Raw genomic sequence first — 20,270 nt, forward strand, 5'->3', positions numbered from 1 at the left:
TTGGGCACTGGATGGTTTCCTCGTAAAACTTGCCGTGTGCTTTAAGTTCCTTTACGCTTTAATTGTTTATTTCCGCTTAAGTTCCCCGATTGGAACCTACTACCATTCACCCCCCCTCTTGTAGTAGTTCATCTAAACTAACAAATTGTTACTAATATTAATTCGTAGACTCGTAGTAAACTACGGAGTAGTAATGATTACTAATGAAGGGAGTACCGGAGTAGGCCACTAGTAGGGGATAAATGGATAATGCAAAAATTGTACTCGTTGCAAGACTAGCAACTAGCAAACCTCTGATCTTCAACAAATTATCAAGTAAAAAAATAAAAATGTAACCAAACAATCATGTGAGAAAGCTACGTTAAAGGCCCAAGTGAATGGTCACTCATGTGAGAGTACTAAAATAAAAAGCCCATACTTAGCCAAACAAACTCATTCAATATGTGGGCTTTTTGCATTATGTCATGAATCATGACAAGGTGATAATTATGCAAGGATGAAGAATCCTTCTTCAACAAAATATTCAAAGTAATATCTCCATTTCATTTTAATTAACACAATTCTTTAGACGTATTTGCCGATGTATGATTCAAACATCAGTATATTCAACTGTTAATAAAAAAAAATTATAATAAAAATTATTTTTGAAAAATGTATATGGTGGGACGATTCTAATAATAACCTACATAACTATGTTAAATGTAAATATACATCGTAAAATATAGTTGAAGTTAATTATATAAAAAGTGTCCAAAATCAATCCGTGTCAACTTAGAAACCAAAGAGATAAAGGTGAGTCTTGAGTCAACTTTGTTCGGCCCTATTAGATCTTGTAAAGAGATCAAGGTGAGTCTTAGAAGTACGTAATAGATAAACACAATTTGTGGGAGACAGCTAAAGAGGTTCTTTGGTTCTGACTTTTGACAATCTTCTATTAATGTAACAATCGATCATAGAACAACTTTATGTTTCTCAAGCAACCTAATCAGGATTACTACATAAGAAAACAGAGAAATTTTCATGCATGATGGCACGATGCAATGCTTTGAAGTTACAAATAAGGGTGTGTCCAATAATGTGCAATTCCACATGTCCAACTTAGTAACTTACCTTATATAGCAATCAGCAACTTCGCAGAATGTTAGTAGCACAAAGGAAACACGTAATGACATAAATGAAAGTGTAACTATTAAGCGAACATCTAACACTAATACATTACTCTAATACCACAAAATTAAAGAAAATTGTTATAACTTCGTTACAAATTACTGCGAGTATATGTCTTCTCCAAACTCCAAAGCAATTTCATTAATAGATTATGATTTTCACATAAATAGAAAAATTATAATTACAAGCTAAACAGTCATACAACATTTATAATTCTTGTGTCAAAAAAAAAACATTTACGGAGTATAATTCTATGATAAATTAATAACGGCTACTTTCAAAAAATGAAGTATTACCCATAACTAGTTAAAAGACATTTACACTACATTCCCTTGTTTTTAAATAGATACATGCTTCAATAATCTAATTGCTACTCCATTTGTTCCATTTTTTTTTTTTTGAAACCACTCCATCTGCTCAATGACAATGAAACAGTTAAATTAAACCCACATGCCAATACACGAGTATGATGAGTTTGACAATTTATACATAATTAAACATTAATGAAAAAAATTATTAAAAATTTAATTATTACTCGTATTAAACTTCATATTAATACAGAGTATCTAGTCAAAAACTAGCGTCAAAGTTACTATGTGAATAGTAAAAAAAGTAAAAATATACTTGTATCAATAGTCAATTATTATGAAACAAAGTGTACAATTACCATTATTGTACAAAATTGAATATTACTTCCTCTGTTTTTTTTACTAGTTATTTCATCACTTTGACATATGTTTACCGACACATACATGACATTGAGTCATTGACCCTTAATAGTTAATATTGAAAAAATATTGAGTCACGAAAGCTACAGATAATTTAAGGTTTTTTTACTCGTATTTGTTTTGTTATTAAGTTTTGATTCTCTTTGGAGAAAAAAGGAGTGAGAAATTTCTTAGTAATTACGAGTAACAGATAAGAACAGAAAAAGAAAGACAGGTTAAGTGGTTCACATTACAAATGTACAATTCTCATGGACCCTTTTTACTATCTTCACCTCACTCCCTTGCCAATCCAATGCGTGCACGTTAAGGACCCTCCTCATCTAATATACGAGCACATATATATAATTGCATGCATAAATGCATAATATGCTACTAACTAATTATATACTACTCAAAAAAAAAAAAAAAAAAAAAAAAAGGAAGAAGAAGATATGAACGGCGAAGATGAATGGAGGTATATGATCGTACGGCCAGAGAAGGCTGGAATAAGAGATTTATGGAAGTTTTGGAGAAAGGGAGACATTAAAAGTGGGTCCAAATTTATTTTGAGTAATAGTTGTTGTGATGATGATGATAATGTTCAAGAAGATGATTATGAAGCATTAGATTTAGAAGAGTGGAGGTTATTGTTTGATGGGAAGGATAATAGATGGGTGATAATAGTATCGATTTTAGTAAGAAGGTTGATTAAATTATTTGGTAAACCCTTGGAATTAATTGGTAATTTTGTGGATTTATCCCTTAATCTCCTTTCTCTTAATGGCAATCTCTTTAGGCTTGCCTCCAATTTTCTCCAAGGTATATTATGTTTCTCGGTTTGACTTTATTTGACAATCAGCTGTTGCTTGTTGGTTATTAATTTGCGGATCTTATGATTGTGTTACATACTATAAATGAATGCATGATAGCTACTTATATACAATTATTTGTTTATATGCAAATGTAGGTAAGGTGGTGATTCCAGAAAGAGGCACAACGACATTCATAAGCTCAATTGGACATTTGGATGGGCGAATCGACTTGAACAAGACGGATAATTTTGGAGAAGGTTCATCAAGTAATTCGAGAATAGAGATAGAGAACAATTCACTTATGGACCTTTGTGTTATGGCATCAAAGTTAGCTTATGAAAATGCTAGTGTGGTCAAAGAGGTTGTGGTTAATCATTGGAAGGCAAGTGTTCTTTTCTCTAACTAAGATTATTCTTGCATTGGCTTTCTTGCTATAGTGAAATGATTTAGATGAGTTATATATGATCCTAGATTTCGTTTACCACTTAAGGCATGTTCTCTTCAGCTTATTTCCAACTCAGTTCCGTTCAGCTCCAATAAGTTCAGTTCATTTTTTTTTCTTAATTTCCTTCTCTCATAATATATTCAGCTCAACTCAGCTCCAATAAGTTCAGCTCAGTTCAGTCAATCAGAACAGGCCCTTAGTCAGTGACCATTATCCCATAGATGTGTATCAACTAAGGTAGTCGACATTTATATTAGGTGAAACAATATCATACATACCTTTACACGATAAAATTAAGTGTACATTTCTTTATTCTTTGTTCCTTACTCCATAGTAATGTAAGTTCCTCACTAATTTTCGTTTTAAATTTTTAAGCAGATGCATTTTGTGGAGTTTTATGATGGTTGGAATGGTAAATGAACCCATCTTCACTTCATTCTTTGTTATTTAGTAATATAATGCATGATTTATAAGCTTCGGGTAACTATATATTGCTTTGCTATTTAGTTTTACAAAATTGTGTTATGGGATAGGTATACAGTACCATTTTTAAACCGGGCTAATAAGTTTAAATTAAATGTCACATGTTTAATTGCAATAATTAAAGCCAACAAATTCATCATATATAATTCGTAGGTACTTCCTCCGTTTTTTTAATAAAAGGGAAGTGATGCTTCTAAATTGAAACCTCCATTTTTAGAAAATGATGTATCTAATTAAAAACAGTACTCCGTATAAGATTTGATTCGCAGTGATTAGTTTCATGATACTTCAATCTCATAAAATTCAACTATTTTAATTAAGCTAATAATTTCATGTTCCTTCAGTCTCATGATACTCAATTAATTTTTGGACAAATTTATCTATGTAAAAATTTGACCATTAGTACAATTAATCAGTCATTAGTCAACAAAAATCTAATTAAAAAGTCGATATGTGAAATTTATAATCCATAATCCATGTATCCATTTCTTGCAAGAAATAATAATAATTGGTCTATCGTCCTATCTTTCTTTATTTTGACAGATTACCAGCAGGAAAAGTCCACCCAAGTGTTCATCCTATGTGACAAACCAGAAGATGCTAATTTCGTACTAATCAGCTTCAGAGGCACTGAACCTTACGACGCTGATGATTGGAGCACAGATTTCGACTACTCGTGGTACGAAATCCCAGAGCTAGGAAAGCTTCACATGGGTTTCTTAGAAGCCTTAGGTTTAGGCAACCGAGCTGATACCCCTACATTCCGAAATAACCTCCTACAGAACAACAGCAACGTTGCTTCTACCCCGGATATGGCAGAGTTAACAGCCTACATTGCTGTCAAAACCAAGCTCAAGGAATTATTACAACAGCATAAGAACGCGAAATTTGTTGTCACAGGACATAGCCTAGGCGGGGCTCTTGCAATCTTGTTTGTCACGGTGTTGATCTTACATGAGGAGATTGAAATGATGGAGAGGTTGTTGGGTGTGTACACTTTTGGACAGCCAAGAATCGGAGATGGTAAGCTAGGGATATTCGTGGAAGAACGACTTAATAAGCCTAAGATTAGGTACTTTCGAGTTGTTTACTGCAATGATGTTGTTCCTCGGCTGCCTTATGATGATAAAACATTCTTGTATAAGCATTTTGGTGTTTGCCTGTACTATAACAGCTTTTACACTAAACAGGTACATAGAACGCACCCTGCTGTATGCATATGTCCTGTTAACCTTTATAATCTCGATCTTTTTATGAAAAAATTATTCTGATGCTTTATTTTGGTTTGAAGCAAGTGAAAGAGGAGCCGAACAAAAACTTTTACGGGATGAGGTACCTGATTCCGGCACACTTGAACGCGGCATGGGAGTTGATCAGGGCCTTGACAATGCGATATGTTTATGGAACAGATTATAAAGAGGACTGGTATTCGGTTTTCGTAAGGGTGGTAGGACTAGTTCTACCAGGTATTTCTGCTCATAGTCCAAGGGATTATGTCAATTCAGTGAGGCTAGGTAGAGAACACAAGATTCAAATGTCCTCTCTTGATTAACTTATTAATTGGAGTGTGTTTAATATTCTAATGTCATTAATTAGAGTGTGCTTAATTTAATATTCAAATGTCGATCGGGTATTATACAACGAGCATACAAAATTTGGTCCAAGGTGGAGATTGTTGGGTAATTGTGGCCCAAATTATTTGCCCCAACTCTCTACAATGTCTTATAGCTTTTGGTTTGAAGTCTTGATCTTGATTTTTCTAGACCAAGCATAATCTTCTAGAATAATACACATTACTAAGTAATGTTAGTCAACTCAATGAAAAGAAACTAGATAATTCTAGTATTAAAGGATCAAGAATAATAAGGTTCTTGCCGACTTTATCTATTACTCGTGCATCAATATAAATATAAGGGAGTTTGACATTTACCAAAACAAGAAGCCAAATTCACAAAGAGCCATTAATATAGAAAGACTCATATTGTAGTATAAACCCTTAAAGGGATACTTGTACTCCCCTATTTTTAAACAGTGGAATAAAAGTCTTTGTCGTTACATAAAATCGTGTGTTTATTTATATTAATTATCTTGTCAATTATCAATTCAATTTTCACAAATTCTTAAATGAACTTGGTTCACACTAATTTATTGTGGACCACTAATGTTAGAGAAACTATGGTTGTTTTATTAATAAAAAAAGAGTTTTTTTAATGAAATATTTTATATACTGATCAATATGAATAATAAAGTTCACTATATTAAAATTAGGGTCATAACGTTGTATTCAAGTTCACAATAATATTAAACATTATACAAGTTTTAAAAAAGGTTACTATGTTAAAAATAAGGGTCACTGGACCATGTCCACACAATTGTTTCGTTCAATTTATACTTCTCAATCAAACACGTTTTCACTTCCGTTGCGCACTCACCAACTAGGCCAAACATTTTCCTTCATTATCTTTCACTAGAATCCAAAATGGCTCTTCATTTCCATTAATCTTCTCATCCCATTGGACAACAGGTATAATGGTAAACTCTAATTTTATATGTGAGCGGGTAAGGGGTTTGACTTTAACTCTCATTTTGAGCATTGGAAGGTGGTTTTTTATGCACGGTTGGAGAGGTGTTTGGACCCCTCCCAACCCTTTTACAAAGGATTAATGTCTTCTCCGCCAAGCTAGCCCAACCTTTGTCCAAGATAACCTCAAAAATGGCTCTAACAATGTATGCCTTTAAACATTACTTACTATTTAGGCTCTGAATAATGGGAGGTAGGGAATGTATTGCCGAACGCGAATTGTATATTCTAAATGATTGTATTAACTTGATTTGTTGAGGAATAGAGACCCTCTTAATGGATGATTTTGATTTATGTGACTTGTATAATTGACATTTTAAGTTAGGTTTTGCTACATGCTGTACAAAACCATTGAAACATTGTATTTTCGGGGTTATTTTATTGGGTTACCTAATAATAATAACACTAACGTAGTAACCAAAAAAAAATGCATACATCATGTTTTCTACCCGACCTAATATTTTTTTTATTTTTTTTAATTTTTTTCAAGGAATTCCAATAAATATTAACATTTCATTTTGTATTGTTTACCTTCGCATATAATATAATTCGTGCATTAGCACGGGTATGTACATTGGCGGATACTTATTTATTTATTTTTTTTTTTAAAAATCATTAACTATCTTATTAGTAATTCAATAATCATCAACCAAAAAAATAATACAACATGTTTTCTGTGGAACAAGCCACCAGTGTAGCTGCTTGCAAAAGAAGAAAGTAACATCAATTGCGCTAACAAAGTAACCCTTATAACACCAATGGGGTTACCTCTATAACAATGAATGAATAACCCTTATAATAAAACTGATAAAATAACTCTCATAATAGCTGGCCACACGTGTGATTACCATATAAAATTTAATTTTCCGTATATGAAATATAATTTTGGGTTTTTCTAAGCTATGCACCCCAAGTTACTGAATTTCTAAGCTGTACCCATGCTTTCTCAAAATTATAAGCTGTGCCCTCCACCTCATGATATTTTATCAACAATACCCTTTGACAGCCATACCATTAACGAAAGTTAAGTTATTTCATCAACAATGTGTCGTGACAATTTGACACGTGTCCCATTCTGATTGGTTTAACACTTTAAAATAAATTTTAAAATCATAAAATAAACTAATAAAAAAAAGATTATTGTTAATGTCAAAACCCTCAAAGGTTTAATAAAAATTAGTGAGGTTGAGGCACAATTTAAACATTTGGAAAACCATAAGCAAGCTTAGAATCCAAAGAAATTTGGGGGGCATAATTTAGAACAAAAAAATTTTGTTATTATATTTTTTAAATACATTCCGTGCATTGCACGGGTACGCTGTAGTTCTGATAATTTAAAAGAAAAAAAAAAAAACCCTCCCTATCCCATCACTGCCCGCCACCCCCTCCCTTGCCCGCTGCCAACCCATTATCTTGGCGACCTATCTGTCTCAATATCTCAGGTAATACACTTATACCCGCTTTCTGAATTCAATTATTTTGCTTAACTATACATAAATTAGACTGTACAAGTAGATATACTTTAAGAAATCACCAATTCCTAGATTAGTTGAAATCAGGGTATAGCTTTAATTTTTGAATTCTGTACATGTTGTGTTGTGAATTTAACTTGAAAATTTAAAGGAGAGGGAGCTAATATATGAAATTGTAAAATTTTCGTAAAATTTTGTTGTAGTTGGTAGAAATTGAATATTCAAAGCAGCATAAAGAATCGTAGATATGAATTTGTCAACAAGAATCACAGAGAAGTTGCCCTTTCTTGAAGTTCTAGGCACCCCCGTGTTCTCTTCTAGTAGAGGTACGCATTCATTTTATTTATTACTCCTTCCGTCCCTAAAAGATTGCTCGATTGCATTACGAATATATAGTCGTTTGTAGTCGAGTTTTGGAAATGGTGAAACTCGGGCAATATTTTAGGGACGGATTTTACCACACAACATTAAATTGGTACAAGTGTTTTTTGTATTATTATACAGTTTAAAAAGGTATAATTGAACCTGAATCAGGTTTCTTCGATTCCAGGAGTGTCCAGACTAGGGTGTGTGCATTTGAAGCAGCCCAGTCTTCGGACCTTTTCTGGGATTCGGGCGAAAACGGTTGCTAGTTTTGATAGTTGTGATGGTGCTTTAAAGGATGGAACAGGGGTTGTTCTTCCTGCAACTAAAGAGTTTGCAGAGCAAGCAATTCAATCAATTAAATCAGGAAAAGTTATTGCTGTGCCAACTGATACATTGTATGGCTTTGCTTGTGATGCTTGGTATGCTCTTGAACTACTGATTTACTGCAATGTGCATTTCTTTTAAATTTTACAACTTTGTTGAGTTTCATGTTATTGTATTTGTATATGTAATATGTTCAATTGGATGAGTTTTGGAGATAATGTGATGAAGAAACCTATTGATAAGGGTATTTGAGATCAAAAGACCGTGATATTTTAAAGCAAGTTGGATAAAATAGATGTGAGAATTTATGGTGTTTGTATTACTCAGGGTAGTAGTATATGGTATAAAAATAGGAACTTAGTTTTAAATAAGAGGCGGTTAAGGTCAGGCGTAGATTTAATTGAATTTCTAAATATGCTAAGTTTTGCTTAAGAGGGTAATAAACTATGTTGTTACCTTGGGAAATTTTTTACTAGTATGATGTTTGTGATTTAAGAATTACACCAAGAAGTTTGTGTTGGAAATCTAAAGAGTTGCAAGCTAGGACAACTTCAAAGACAAGTTGGAATCTTTTGAACTTTCCAAATAGCATAAGTACATGGTATTCAATATGGAGTATTGGTAGATCATGTCATACAATTCTTACTTAATTACTTCATTCTATAATTGAGCTGGGCAAATCTGGTCTTACCATGAGGTGGGTATCATGTGGGTTAATAATGTGTGACCTTATATAACGATCTACTAATACCTGTTATTTATAATGCAAGAGTCTCTCTACTACAGTAACCAACTAACTACATCCCTGCTCCCTTTCTGTATCTCTATAGCATTTAGGTCAAGAAAGTAAGGATATTTTAAGATCTTTTTCGTAAAATGCACAATGCAGTCTCATGTAACAAGTTGCTAGCCTGAAATGTCAATATGCATTTGTTTCTGACTTTCTGAGCCTATCATATTTGACTTTCATGTTTCTGCAGCTCTAAAGAAGCTGTCAACAAGATTTATGAGATCAAAGGCCGCAAGCTTACCAGCCCTCTTGCAATATGTGTTGGGGATGTGTCAGAAATTAATCGTTTTGCATTTACAAATCATTTGCCTGATACTTTGCTTGACGCGCTCCTTCCTGGTCCTGTGACTTTAGTTTTGAGAAGAGGTTTGTAACCATTTCTTTGATTCTTAAAAGTTTGTTTAATAAACAAAAATGTATAACTTAGATGCTTGCTGCTTCTGTAAGTACACTTTAGCTCATAAACTAAATAGAGAATGTTGTTGTGAAGAGGTAGATGTACCATGCTGTCTACTCCCTCCATACAAAGTTAATTTGCACATATTCTTGACCCTTTAAAATTGATGATCACCGTGATTTCTCTGTATTATCCTCTATATAAGCTGTCTTCTCATATTCTCTCCGCCACACCATTCAGGTGGGGGTAATATTTGGAATCAATCATAATCTATTTATAAGGTGACCAATATATCCAACTATCCCAAGTTATCATATCAATCCCAGATGGAGGGAGTTCTATCAATAACTGGTCAACTTTAACACTTTATGGTTGATCTGTCAACTGATGACACAACTTATCTCAGGAGAGGCAAGTATTCTAGAGAAGTCATTGAATCCAGGGATAGATAGTATTGGTGTCCGAGTGCCTGATAGCGATTTTATAAGGATCATTGCTCGGGGTTCTGGAAGTGCATTGGCTCTTACTAGTGCAAATTTGACTGGACATCGTAGCAGTGTCTGCATCAAAGATTTCGAGAGTTTGTGGGGACACTGTGCCTATGTGTATGATGGTGGTGAGCTTCCCATGGGCCGTGCAGGATCTACAATAGTGGATTTGACAAGTCCTGGAAAATATAAGATAATAAGGCCTGGCAGGTTAGAAATCTAATTGACACTTCTGGTCTGTATGTTTCTGTGCTGATTAGTAATTGTTTTAGTATGATGAATTGATGATGTGTTAAATTCTTATGTCTTATATTGGAATATTTGCAGTGCAAGAGAAGAAACTATTGAAATCCTGAAAAAGCATTTTCTTGTAGAAGAGAAGACTGATAATTCATGATGAATCAACTGAATAAGCAGCTATTTTATTACAAATAGGGAGATTGCACGGAGGCATGGAGCAGCATGAGCTAATTGTTGGCTTTGGTAGGCCTTCTAACGCTCTGGATTGTGTGCAACCTTTGAAGGCGTCTAACTTTGTATGTTAAAATTTTGTTTATATTCGCAGGTTGTAATGCTTCGGTAGTTTGGTGTAATTTAATCATATAGCGTTCAGACTAGGACTAGCTAGAAATGGATAGCAGTTAAGTGAACAATATGAGTTCCTCTAAGATTAGACTAAATCAATTTCTATATTTCTACTGCCAAAAAGTGTTATGCATGAGGTCTTAAGGGTTGTATGAGATTAGTTATATATAAATACGATAGCTACTTGTTCCATACATTATTGCTAATTTCTGTGCGAAATCATAGAGGTCTCATTCTCATGTAGAGGTTGAGGACCTGCGATAGAGCTGGAGAGTGGTACATTTGGTATAAATGTTGTTCAAACACCATCTTCAAGGATAACATGCTAGTGTGAGAATGTCCTCCATCAGATGAACAAGCATGTGTATGTTAGTGCAGCGGATGACAGATCTTATAATGTTATGCATCACCGCCATGTAGGTTTCACCCTTGGCAAGACCATCTCAGGTGTTACAAAATTGGGTCCAAGTGATATAATTATACTACCTCCAGTCCAATTTACTCGCAACAAAAGGTATTATTTGTAAGACATAAAATATTCCTTTGTTGCGAGTAAATTGGACCGGAGGTAGTATATAAATCATATGGTATATACCAAACTGGATTTTTTTTGGTTATTTTAGATTTTAACACCTCACAAAAACCCGAAAATGGTTTATGCCAAACTGATGTCTTAACTCTTAACCTCTTGGGATAATTTGTTTGTGTGTGGGTAATTATCGTCAAGCTCTTGGGTTTTTATATATGGTGTGTCATACCTTTTTCAAACCATGACAGTTTCATAACAGATACTGCATACTATAACTGATAAATACCATAATAACTTGTAAGGCAATTACATAACGACTTTCTCGGGTCTATAAGCCATAAGAACGAGTCATTTAAACAACGACGACAAGAGATTATGTTCTATGAAATGGAATCTATGTTATTCAGAGAAGCTTTCTGGAGCATAACCCATTAATATCTGAATTCAAAATGTGGGTACTTTCAAACACTACTCTACAAAGCATTCCTGATCTTCATGTAAGTGAATGCAAGCAGAATTGTTCACCCAAAATTCGTATGTTTGCATTTTGCATGGCTTGTCAGATTGTATGTGCAGATGAGAATGAACTAAGATCCAAGTTCTTTAAACGCATAAGCGATTTCACATGTCCTTTTGATGTGTGAAACTCCTGTAACCTGCAAGTTTCAGGGTCTCATTAATAAAGCTAAAAAAATTACAGGGTCTCTAAGAATATAAGAAATTGACAACAGACCTGGCTATCTCAGCACGCCTTTTGGCCTGTTCAGCAATCAGACCACAACTTCGTCTTCGAGTTACAGGTTGCTCCTCACCCTCGAATTCCCACTCTTCTTTTCCATAATCTTTCTTAGAACTAAATGCAGTCTGATGAAAATGCAAAAATGCATGATAAAAGCAGATAAATAGAGGGAAAGCATTGTCGTTTTCAAAAATAAATAAGAAAGTCCACCAGCTATGAGTCATGAGATCCTGACCTTCTTGTCAAATAAAAGATTCCAAGCTTCTCCACTTAGAGCGTAACGGACTATGAACTTGATGATATCGAGAGGGAAGTAGAAAACCAGACTGTATAACCATATAACACCAACCCAACCCCATCCAATCCCGTTGATTGAAGCAAAACCAATGTTTGCATAAGCTGTTATCAATGAGGCAACCTGAAAATGCAAGGAGCAAAAATATGAATTATGTGCAAGGAAAAGGATAAAAGGTTTAATGTATCACTTACCAGCTGGGCTACGACGAATGCAGACATAAGGAGAACTCCTGGTCTCTCCAGGAATGACCAGCTCTGGCTGCGAGTAACAAAGATGAGGGCCTGACTGATAATGCTAACTTGCAGATATATAGCAGACGAAATTTTCTCAGAGTTTCCAGATAGAGAGCTCACACCAAAATGCTTCTGTTACAATTGATGAATGTAAAGAAGCATGAGGAATATAAGTAGCCAAAACTTCTAATGTCTGAAACTCTGAATTACTCTATACAGTAACCATTTATTACCTCAAAGAAATCTGTGCAATTTATAACCCAGTAAAATAACACAGTGACTAAGGCAAGATATGTCCCTATGACAGTGCCAATTGCAAAAATCTCAAAAAGTTTCCAGCTGTCAGGACTAGGAGATGGTCTCACACGATCTTTGGAAATGGTCATGATGGTTCCTGCATTGAAGTTAGATGTACAAGAATTAAGGCTAAGGGAGGAACTCTCCCGCAGAAAAGAATGAAAAAGTCCTGTGTTTTCTTGATGGTACTGACAATAAGGATTAGTAGAAGTAATAAAACATACTCCATAATATTTTCAAGTCTTACTTTAAGACGGAGTGATTGGAAACAAATAACTAAGCATTATACAGAAATGATGTGAAAAAAAATGGTTTCAGAAGGAATTACCATCATTTAATATTGCTATGATCAGAACCATGAACGGAGGGAAGTCATACTCCCAGATTAAGGCCAAAAGCATAAAGCCTAGCTGAAACAGGACAACATATTTTTTTAGCTGTCTTATAATTGAATAGAAAGTTAAGCTTTTATCAAGTGTTTTGTTAGAGTGTTTTGGGGGATGTTGGTGGTTTTGGGTGGGGGACGGTGGGTCAGAGAATCCAACATACCACAATGCGGATGGTTATGGAGACTGCGTATATCTGAAAATGTTAAATTAAAATTACTAGTGAGACATAGTCCATCAATACTAGGCATAACATAATTCTTCAGGACAGAAATTAACTGTGTAGTTTTTCATCCTCTGGAATATGGCCCGGCTAGTCAGGACAGCACTGATAATCACACTTAAGCCGGGTTCTGTAAGTACAATATCAGCTGCACTCCTTGCAGCATCTGTAGCATCTGCCACTGCTATTCCAATATCTGCCTTCTTTAAGGCTGGTGCATCATTTACACCATCCCCAGTCATTCCCACAACATGTCGCTTTTCCTTCAGAATTTTCACTATTTCGTACTTGTGTTCTGCAAGCCAGTTGCAATCACAGCATTAATCAAAAGGCCAGTGGTGATAGATAATGTGTAAATGAACCTATACTTTGTATAACAGGACTCAGACAGTCAGACATAGAGAGACAGTTAAACTGGAGGTGAGGAGGAAGGGGGGGGGGGGGGGGTGGGGGGGGGGGTGGGGGGGTGGGGTGGGAGGATAGGGAGATGCATTTCCCTCCAATTGGTGTTTTCTTACAGATTTAGCTTCAAAATTATTTGGCATTATAAGTTGGATTTGCGAATTTTTCAATTAGATAAAAATGCAAAATATGCTGGAGAAAAAGTTTCTTTCCTGTACCACCTTTACTTCCTTACATCAACATAATGCATGCAACTGCTGATTCATCTACAAGACTAACCTGGGAAAACACCGGCAAAGCCATCAGCCATTTCAACAAGCTCGTCTATTGGAAGGACTACAGTTTCTTCCTTGTCATGTCCCAACAGTGATGATGATGGATACATATTAGTTCCCATACCAAGTCGTCGACCAGTCTCCTTTGCAATTGCCAGTTGATCACCTATTGCAGGAAATTGGATAAAAAGTAAAACATTCAAGGAAGGGAAAGGATAGAGGATGGAAGAAATGCAAAAGGTACCTGTAATCATCTTGACACAAACTCCAAGGTTAAGAGCTCTTCGAATGGTCTCAGCGCTATCATGCCTTGGGGGATCAAAAAGAGGTAGCAGTCCACAAAACATCCAAGGGCCTCCTGGACTTGACTTTGTTTTCTCTGGAATTTCCTGTAAATTGCAACAGGTTATTCATAAGTGTCCATGTTTAAGAGGCTACAATTAAGAAGTACAAATCATTACATCTTCACAAAAATGATTACAGAAATCACAATCCAGTATGGATTCCACCATGTACAGGGACTACCAGACCAGGGAGGTCAAGATGTTAGCAGCAATACCCCTACCTAGTCTGAGAGGACTAGTATAATCACATCTTACCAACGTTGTTATACGATATCAATATTCTTAAAATGCAACTGTACTAATACACCAAACATTACCCTAATGCCTCTAATGGTGAAAATGTAGACTGTATTCAGTCTTTATCTGGCACTAACAAAGAGGTTGTTTCTAATTGAATCAGAATTTTTATTTCATCAAAATATTCATAACTGAGACACAGACTGGTGTAAATTTTGGCTCTACTAGAGATGGTAAGTATTTTGAATCTCAATCCTTCACTTTAAAATTCTATGAACCAATCTGCATTCAAGTACCAGATTTATGACAGCACTGATTGAACAAATAACAAACTGATACTAACTCATCAACAAAACACTCAGCATCACAAATAGTTCTGAGAACTTAAAAAAAAAAAAATAATTCAGAAATTTTCTTGACTCAGATGTGAGAATCTGACAGAAAAGAGGGATATCAGGGATATCTGTACCTGCAAGGCAACTGCAAGAGACCTCAGTCCCTTTTCTGCAAATCTGTCAATCATTTCTAGCACTTTTCCAGCAATCTCATTTTTCTCTTGGCAGAGAGCTAGAATCTGGAAAGGAAAAAGACAGCAGGTGGCTTACATAGTGACAGATTATCATCGTTGCACAATTGATCACAAATTATTATTTATCTAGCAATGTGAGGCAATGACGGTATCATCAGAGATACTCTCAAACAATTTAGTACTTGAATAAATAGCCATACATTTATCAACTTTGTTATAACCTGATGAGGTCTTAACATCACAAGTTCTAACAGACACCGCTATGTTTATTGCAAATTTGGGGACTATGATCCTTGATTTCAGCTATAAAAAACAATGCACACGAATTTCAGGAATCTTAATTTAATTTTTGTTGCATGCCTGTTCAGGAGCTCCTTTGCTGGTCCTGTACCATTTACCATCACTATCTATGTATGTTATAGCTGTACGTTTGTCAACAGGATTAAAAGGCAGGAAATGAATTTCTTGGATGTTTGCGCGTGCCTGCAAGAAATGTTAAGCATGGTAATGGTGAAATTAGTACATAGAGATTGAGGCACAAATAAAGGTTATAAGGTAAGTCATCTCTTACCTCCCTTGGATCGCTAAGCATGCTAACAATGGCAGCATCAATGGCATCTTGATTTTCTAGTCTTGATGCTCTCGCTGCAAATAAGATAACTGTGTCTTTCTCCATGTCTTTGTTAAAAACCTGACAGAAAGAACAATTCAATTCTTGAACTTAAGAAGCAGGTTACTTTCATTGGTCCATTTAACATATATGCATGGAGAATCCCATACTAGACTTCTAAGGAAGTCTCGGTGTACAAAGACTCCATCTGACCTAGAACATCCAGTTTATAGCACAATTGTTTTGCAATTAGCAGAGGAACTGCTAAATAAAGGAGTTTTGGTATGATTCTGATCACATAATAATTTCTGGCCTGACATAAGCTAATGAAACTTATTCCTTCCTGAGATTTTTCACCAGGCAGTGTAATAGCACCATGATGTCAACCAATAATAGAAAGTAACTCTGTTAAACGAGATGTAAACTACAAACATGTGATTCTTGATGAAAATAGCTCTAGTACCTCAATGAGGCTCCTATCAACTGTGAGACGGTTCAGAGTTAGAGTCCCTGTTTTATCACTGCATAGAACATCCATTCCAGCCATTTCTTCGATTGCTGTCATCCTTTTAGTAATGGCACCCTGAAAAATTTGTCTGCTACATAAGACCTTCACAGTATAATACAGCAATTGGAAAAAGGTTGACAATCCACAGGATAGGTCTAAAATACACCCCCCTCCCTTTAATTTGTACACTCTATCTGCGAGCACACCTGTTGAGATAGACGATGGGAACCGATAGCAAGTGTAACGGACAGAACTGTTGGCATAGCTATGGGTATTCCACCAATCAATAGAACAAGAAGGTTGTTTATCCCACTCCTGTAAGCACGGTGTTGAATAGGGAACATAACAATGATCTCAATAATCATTCCTACTGCTATGGAGCAAATGCAAAAATTCCCAATGGCAGTAAGGACCTGCAAGCAACACATAATTTAGAAAACCAAGATTTGGATAAGTAACAATATCTTCGTTCATAGTTCAATTAGTTAGAAGTTCAAAGAGTTTCGCGGCATAATTAGCCTACTGTGAAGGTTTATTAACTATGCAACATCAGGGCCTTATACAAAGCAGAGATTTTCATGAGTTAGCAGAGAAGTGGCTTAAATAATATTTCAGTGCTCATCTACCTGCTGGAAATGTCCAACAACTTCAGTGCTATCCACCAAGTATGCCGCCTTTCCAAGGAAAGAATGCACCCCAGTTGCTATTACTACAGATTCTATTTCTCCATGCTTGCATGTAGATCCTGAAAACACTTCATCACCACTTCTCTTCGTGACAGGCAAAGATTCCCCAGTAAGAGCAGACTGTGAAGAAAATGCCATCCAGTTCACTTTAAATAGAGTATGAATTATCAAATAAGGACTGGAAAGAACTTTCAGACACGCACATAATAAAAGTACAGAGAGGATCAGTAAAGGCACTTGCCTGGTCGATTTTAAGAGGGTCTCCTGCTAGTAAACGAGCATCTGCAGGAATGATGTCACCAAGCTTTATGCTAATAATATCTCCAGGAACTAGAATAGTTGCATCTTGCTCTTGCCATTGCCCATCTCTAAGGACCTGTATAACAAGCTAGTGAATACACATTCTTTATCCTACATAAGCTACTGAATGTACAGACTGTCAGATGATTCACCCACAGTAAGCTGCAAGAGCTCCAACCGTCAAATGATAGACAATGAAGAAAGATGAATGTAACCTGATTAAAAGGAAAGCACTATATAAATCCTAGATTGAACAAAATATCCAGAAAGTTTGACTTCTCAATAACAAGCTTTTACAGCAGAAAGATAGCAAAGTAACATATATAATGCATTTACTGACTTGTGTTTGAGGAAACACTGGCAGACAGAATGTAATCGCATTAAAGACTATAAGCATTGAAGATAAACACCATACAAAGAGAAAGAGACACATCTAAACAATCTTGAAAAAGCCCTAGGAAAACTATGTTTGATCTTGCACTCTTCTATCAAAATCTTGCTTAAATTTCCCAAAACTTGCTTGATGAAGCGGACATAATTTCCTCTATTATATAGTTTCCCTAAGGCATAACAATACTAGCTAACATGGCGGTGATCTATACAGAACCAGTACTTTAATCAAGTGCTTGGTTTTGTTTCCTAAGAATGTAATGCACCTATGTAATACAAGGGAAGATCTGTGTAGTTCAAAAAATTGGGTTGATGAGACACCTTTGTCTTCAGAGCTAAGTGTGCCATAAGAGCTGCAGCAGCATTTCCTGCATTGTTTTCCTCTAAAAAGCTAATTGTTGAGTTTAAGAGCAGTAGGCACATGATGCCTACAAAGTCCTGCCAGTCTGGTCCCTGATCCTGAAGCACATACGCGTCAGACTGATGATTAGGTGGATGGAATGACCATAATTACACAAAATTTCAGATAATCAGATACACACAGAAATATGAGAAATATTAGTAATTGGATTAACTTACTCCTCCATTAGCAAGGACAAGTGCCATCACAGCAGCAGCTTCCATAACCCATGACAAAGGATTCCACATGAAGCTAAGAAATTTCAATACTTTGTTCTCCTGAATCACGGAGAAAACTATAGTCCTATTAGACAACTTCTGTTTATTTGATGCATTTCAAATCTCAAGTATCTATCAGTTCATTTTATTTTACATTAACTACCTTATGTATTATATGCTTAATTTCATTTTAATGTAGAACAGCATGACTAAATATTAGACGTGCCAGTGTAATGGCCTGTGACCTATATCAGCCCCTTACACATACCGGCTTTTCTTCAAGTCTATTGGGTCCAAAAATCTTCAAGCGGACTTCAGCATCCTGAGTTGAAAGGCCGTTTTGTGAGGTTTTCAATAGCTCAAAAACTTCTTCCATAGGTAAACGTTCCTGTTAAACCACATATTTTAAGTAGTCATAGGATCAGAATGTTATCAAAATCTGGTAACTACACATGATTTCAATCAAAACTTACCAAATCAATTCCATCTCTCATAAATTCCTGAGGATCTAGAAGGGGCTCCTTCAGGCCTTCTGCCATGACTCAAAATACAGCCTGCACACCTGATAATACATACTCGGCAAATTATAAGTGCAGGCTCCACTGTAACTAAGCAAATACAAGTGTCCCTAGGCAAGCTTTTGAATATGCATTTAGAATCATCTTCTATCTACCTCTCCCTTTATCGGATACAAGAAATGCATGCCATCATGCAGAGGTTGCATATACTAATGATGGATAAAGCAAATCAATATTGCAACCAGAAAATTGTATATGCTGACTAATATGATCTATAATAATTCAAACTCAACTTAGTTTTTAGTTACAATCACCAAAATGATGATGTACTAAAATTGAAAAAAAATTCACCACTTTGCCAACCATAATAATGGTCAAAGACACTGATGGTGCTATCAGATGGTTGAAGTTATCGATCCATATAAACTACCTCCATGTTCTGAAATTCACTCATCAAAATGTCATCTCTTTAGGAACATCAGCACATAACCAACTCGAATACAAGCATGCATTGATTCCAAATGGTTGAATTCACAATCATAACCACAATTAAAAGTTAGAAGCAACCAGTATGTTAAGCCAAGAAACACAAAAGGCGGGAAGGAGAAGGGAAATTTCAAAGGGCTACATAAGTTAATTCATAAGAAACACATACACAATTAAAATATGATTAAGACCCATAACCTGAAATTTTATTGATAATTTGAGATAATCAAAATGAATATTCTAACTTACTTGTGTAAGCACTTAAAAAACCAGTATAATTTGAACTTGGAGCAAGAGCACAACTTGAAGTGGAGTGTGGTTATTGTATAGAAAAAGTGGGATTTTGAGGGGAAAGTTGGATGACATTTTTTGTAAAGGGCTTTGAAGTTGAGTAATGTTTGACTGGTGGTTGGAAGATCATCAGAGACAACAACTACCCTTCAAACTATCAAATTAAAGCCCCTACATTCAAAACCAAACAGTCTACTATGTTTTAACCTTGCAGGATAACCCTCTTATAAGATGAAGAGTTACTCGGGATCAGGACCATGTTGCAGTACCTAATAATTATGTCTGAACTACATAATAATGTTGCTACCTTAATCAGCTACACCGTAAATTTTCACTCAAGCAAAACGTGCTGAGAATTACGATGGGATGAAAAGTGACCAAAATCTTTATGTTTCCCTGTGCGTAGATTGTATAGTTCCAGCCTTCAGGACTTCAGTTTGAAGCTTCACACTGCCTAAAGAGGACTAGGTAATCAATTTCTTCTATTTATGGGATCTTCCTTATTATTAACCATATAACTTCAACATTAACAATTGCAAGAAATTTTACATTCTGTTTCGAAAGCAGACATCTGGTAGAATATGCCACATATGTAGCAACCTCATCATTTTCTGTTTAGCTCCCTGTACTCTTACTAAAATACGTGGATTCCAGCCCCAAGAGGCAAGCCCTTCTCTCAGGAATATGCAAAATGAGATAAACAACTAAGATAATAGAATCTTCATGACAGCCTAGAAACCGGAAATTTCCCTCA

General features: G+C 35.4%; 3 protein-coding genes across 3 annotated transcripts; 2 read left to right on the forward strand and 1 right to left on the reverse strand.

The window, feature by feature from the left end:
* The first annotated feature begins 2,149 nt into the window (after positions 1-2,149).
* Positions 2,150-5,472, forward strand: LOC145617607 (triacylglycerol lipase OBL1-like). The gene is made up of 5 exons (XM_081672325.1): positions 2,150-2,693; positions 2,842-3,068; positions 3,510-3,543; positions 4,158-4,804; positions 4,906-5,472. Exons 1-5 carry the CDS (start codon positions 2,327-2,329, stop codon positions 5,164-5,166), a joined length of 1,536 nt encoding a protein of 511 aa, XP_081528451.1. The 5' UTR covers positions 2,150-2,326; the 3' UTR covers positions 5,167-5,472.
* A 2,070-nt stretch (positions 5,473-7,542) lies between these two features.
* Positions 7,543-10,809, forward strand: LOC145617864 (uncharacterized). The gene is made up of 6 exons (XM_081672618.1): positions 7,543-7,637; positions 7,871-7,993; positions 8,218-8,452; positions 9,338-9,513; positions 9,951-10,242; positions 10,360-10,809. Exons 2-6 carry the CDS (start codon positions 7,915-7,917, stop codon positions 10,427-10,429), a joined length of 852 nt encoding a protein of 283 aa, XP_081528744.1. The 5' UTR covers positions 7,543-7,637; positions 7,871-7,914; the 3' UTR covers positions 10,430-10,809.
* Positions 10,810-11,548: 739 nt separating this feature from the next.
* On the reverse strand, positions 11,549-18,760 carry LOC145616497 (ATPase 10, plasma membrane-type-like). The gene is made up of 21 exons (XM_081671229.1): positions 18,695-18,760; positions 18,490-18,609; positions 18,183-18,281; positions 17,925-18,062; positions 17,155-17,289; positions 16,854-17,033; positions 16,434-16,640; positions 16,183-16,302; positions 15,681-15,800; positions 15,470-15,592; positions 15,050-15,154; positions 14,244-14,388; positions 14,004-14,165; positions 13,379-13,617; positions 13,263-13,295; positions 13,042-13,123; positions 12,650-12,810; positions 12,375-12,548; positions 12,121-12,303; positions 11,880-12,010; positions 11,549-11,802 (listed from the first exon to the last, which is right to left on the reverse strand). The coding sequence occupies exons 1-21, from the start codon at positions 18,758-18,760 to the stop codon at positions 11,706-11,708; spliced, it is 2,820 nt and encodes a 939-aa protein (XP_081527355.1). The 3' UTR covers positions 11,549-11,705.
* Positions 18,761-20,270: the final 1,510 nt, after the last annotated feature.

The sequence above is a fragment of the Chenopodium album genome, chromosome 26 (genome assembly GCF_948465745.1).
Source record: "Chenopodium album chromosome 26, dcCheAlbu1.1, whole genome shotgun sequence".
Classification (NCBI taxonomy): Eukaryota; Viridiplantae; Streptophyta; class Magnoliopsida; order Caryophyllales; family Amaranthaceae; genus Chenopodium; species Chenopodium album.

Excerpts from the sequence above, each read along its gene's own strand:
- LOC145617607 (XM_081672325.1), top strand. The coding sequence starts at position 2,327 with ATGAACGGCGAAGATGAATGGAGGTATATGATCGTACGGCCAGAGAAG. Across the intron at positions 3,069-3,509 it reads TTGTGGTTAATCATTGGAAG|ATGCATTTTGTGGAGTTTTA; the intron begins GCAAGTGTTCTT and ends ATTTTTAAGCAG. Across the intron at positions 4,805-4,905 it reads ACAGCTTTTACACTAAACAG|CAAGTGAAAGAGGAGCCGAA; the intron begins GTACATAGAACG and ends TTTGGTTTGAAG.
- LOC145616497 (XM_081671229.1), bottom strand. The coding sequence starts at position 18,760 with ATGGCAGAAGGCCTGAAGGAGCCCCTTCTAGATCCTCAGGAATTTATG. Across the intron at positions 17,034-17,154 it reads ACCCTCTTAAAATCGACCAG|TCTGCTCTTACTGGGGAATC; the intron begins GCAAGTGCCTTT and ends TTTTCTTCACAG. Across the intron at positions 13,124-13,262 it reads CCATAACCATCCGCATTGTG|CTAGGCTTTATGCTTTTGGC; the intron begins GTATGTTGGATT and ends GTCCTGTTTCAG.
- LOC145617864 (XM_081672618.1), top strand. The coding sequence starts at position 7,915 with ATGAATTTGTCAACAAGAATCACAGAGAAGTTGCCCTTTCTTGAAGTT. Across the intron at positions 8,453-9,337 it reads GGCTTTGCTTGTGATGCTTG|CTCTAAAGAAGCTGTCAACA; the intron begins GTATGCTCTTGA and ends ATGTTTCTGCAG. Across the intron at positions 10,243-10,359 it reads AAGATAATAAGGCCTGGCAG|TGCAAGAGAAGAAACTATTG; the intron begins GTTAGAAATCTA and ends GAATATTTGCAG.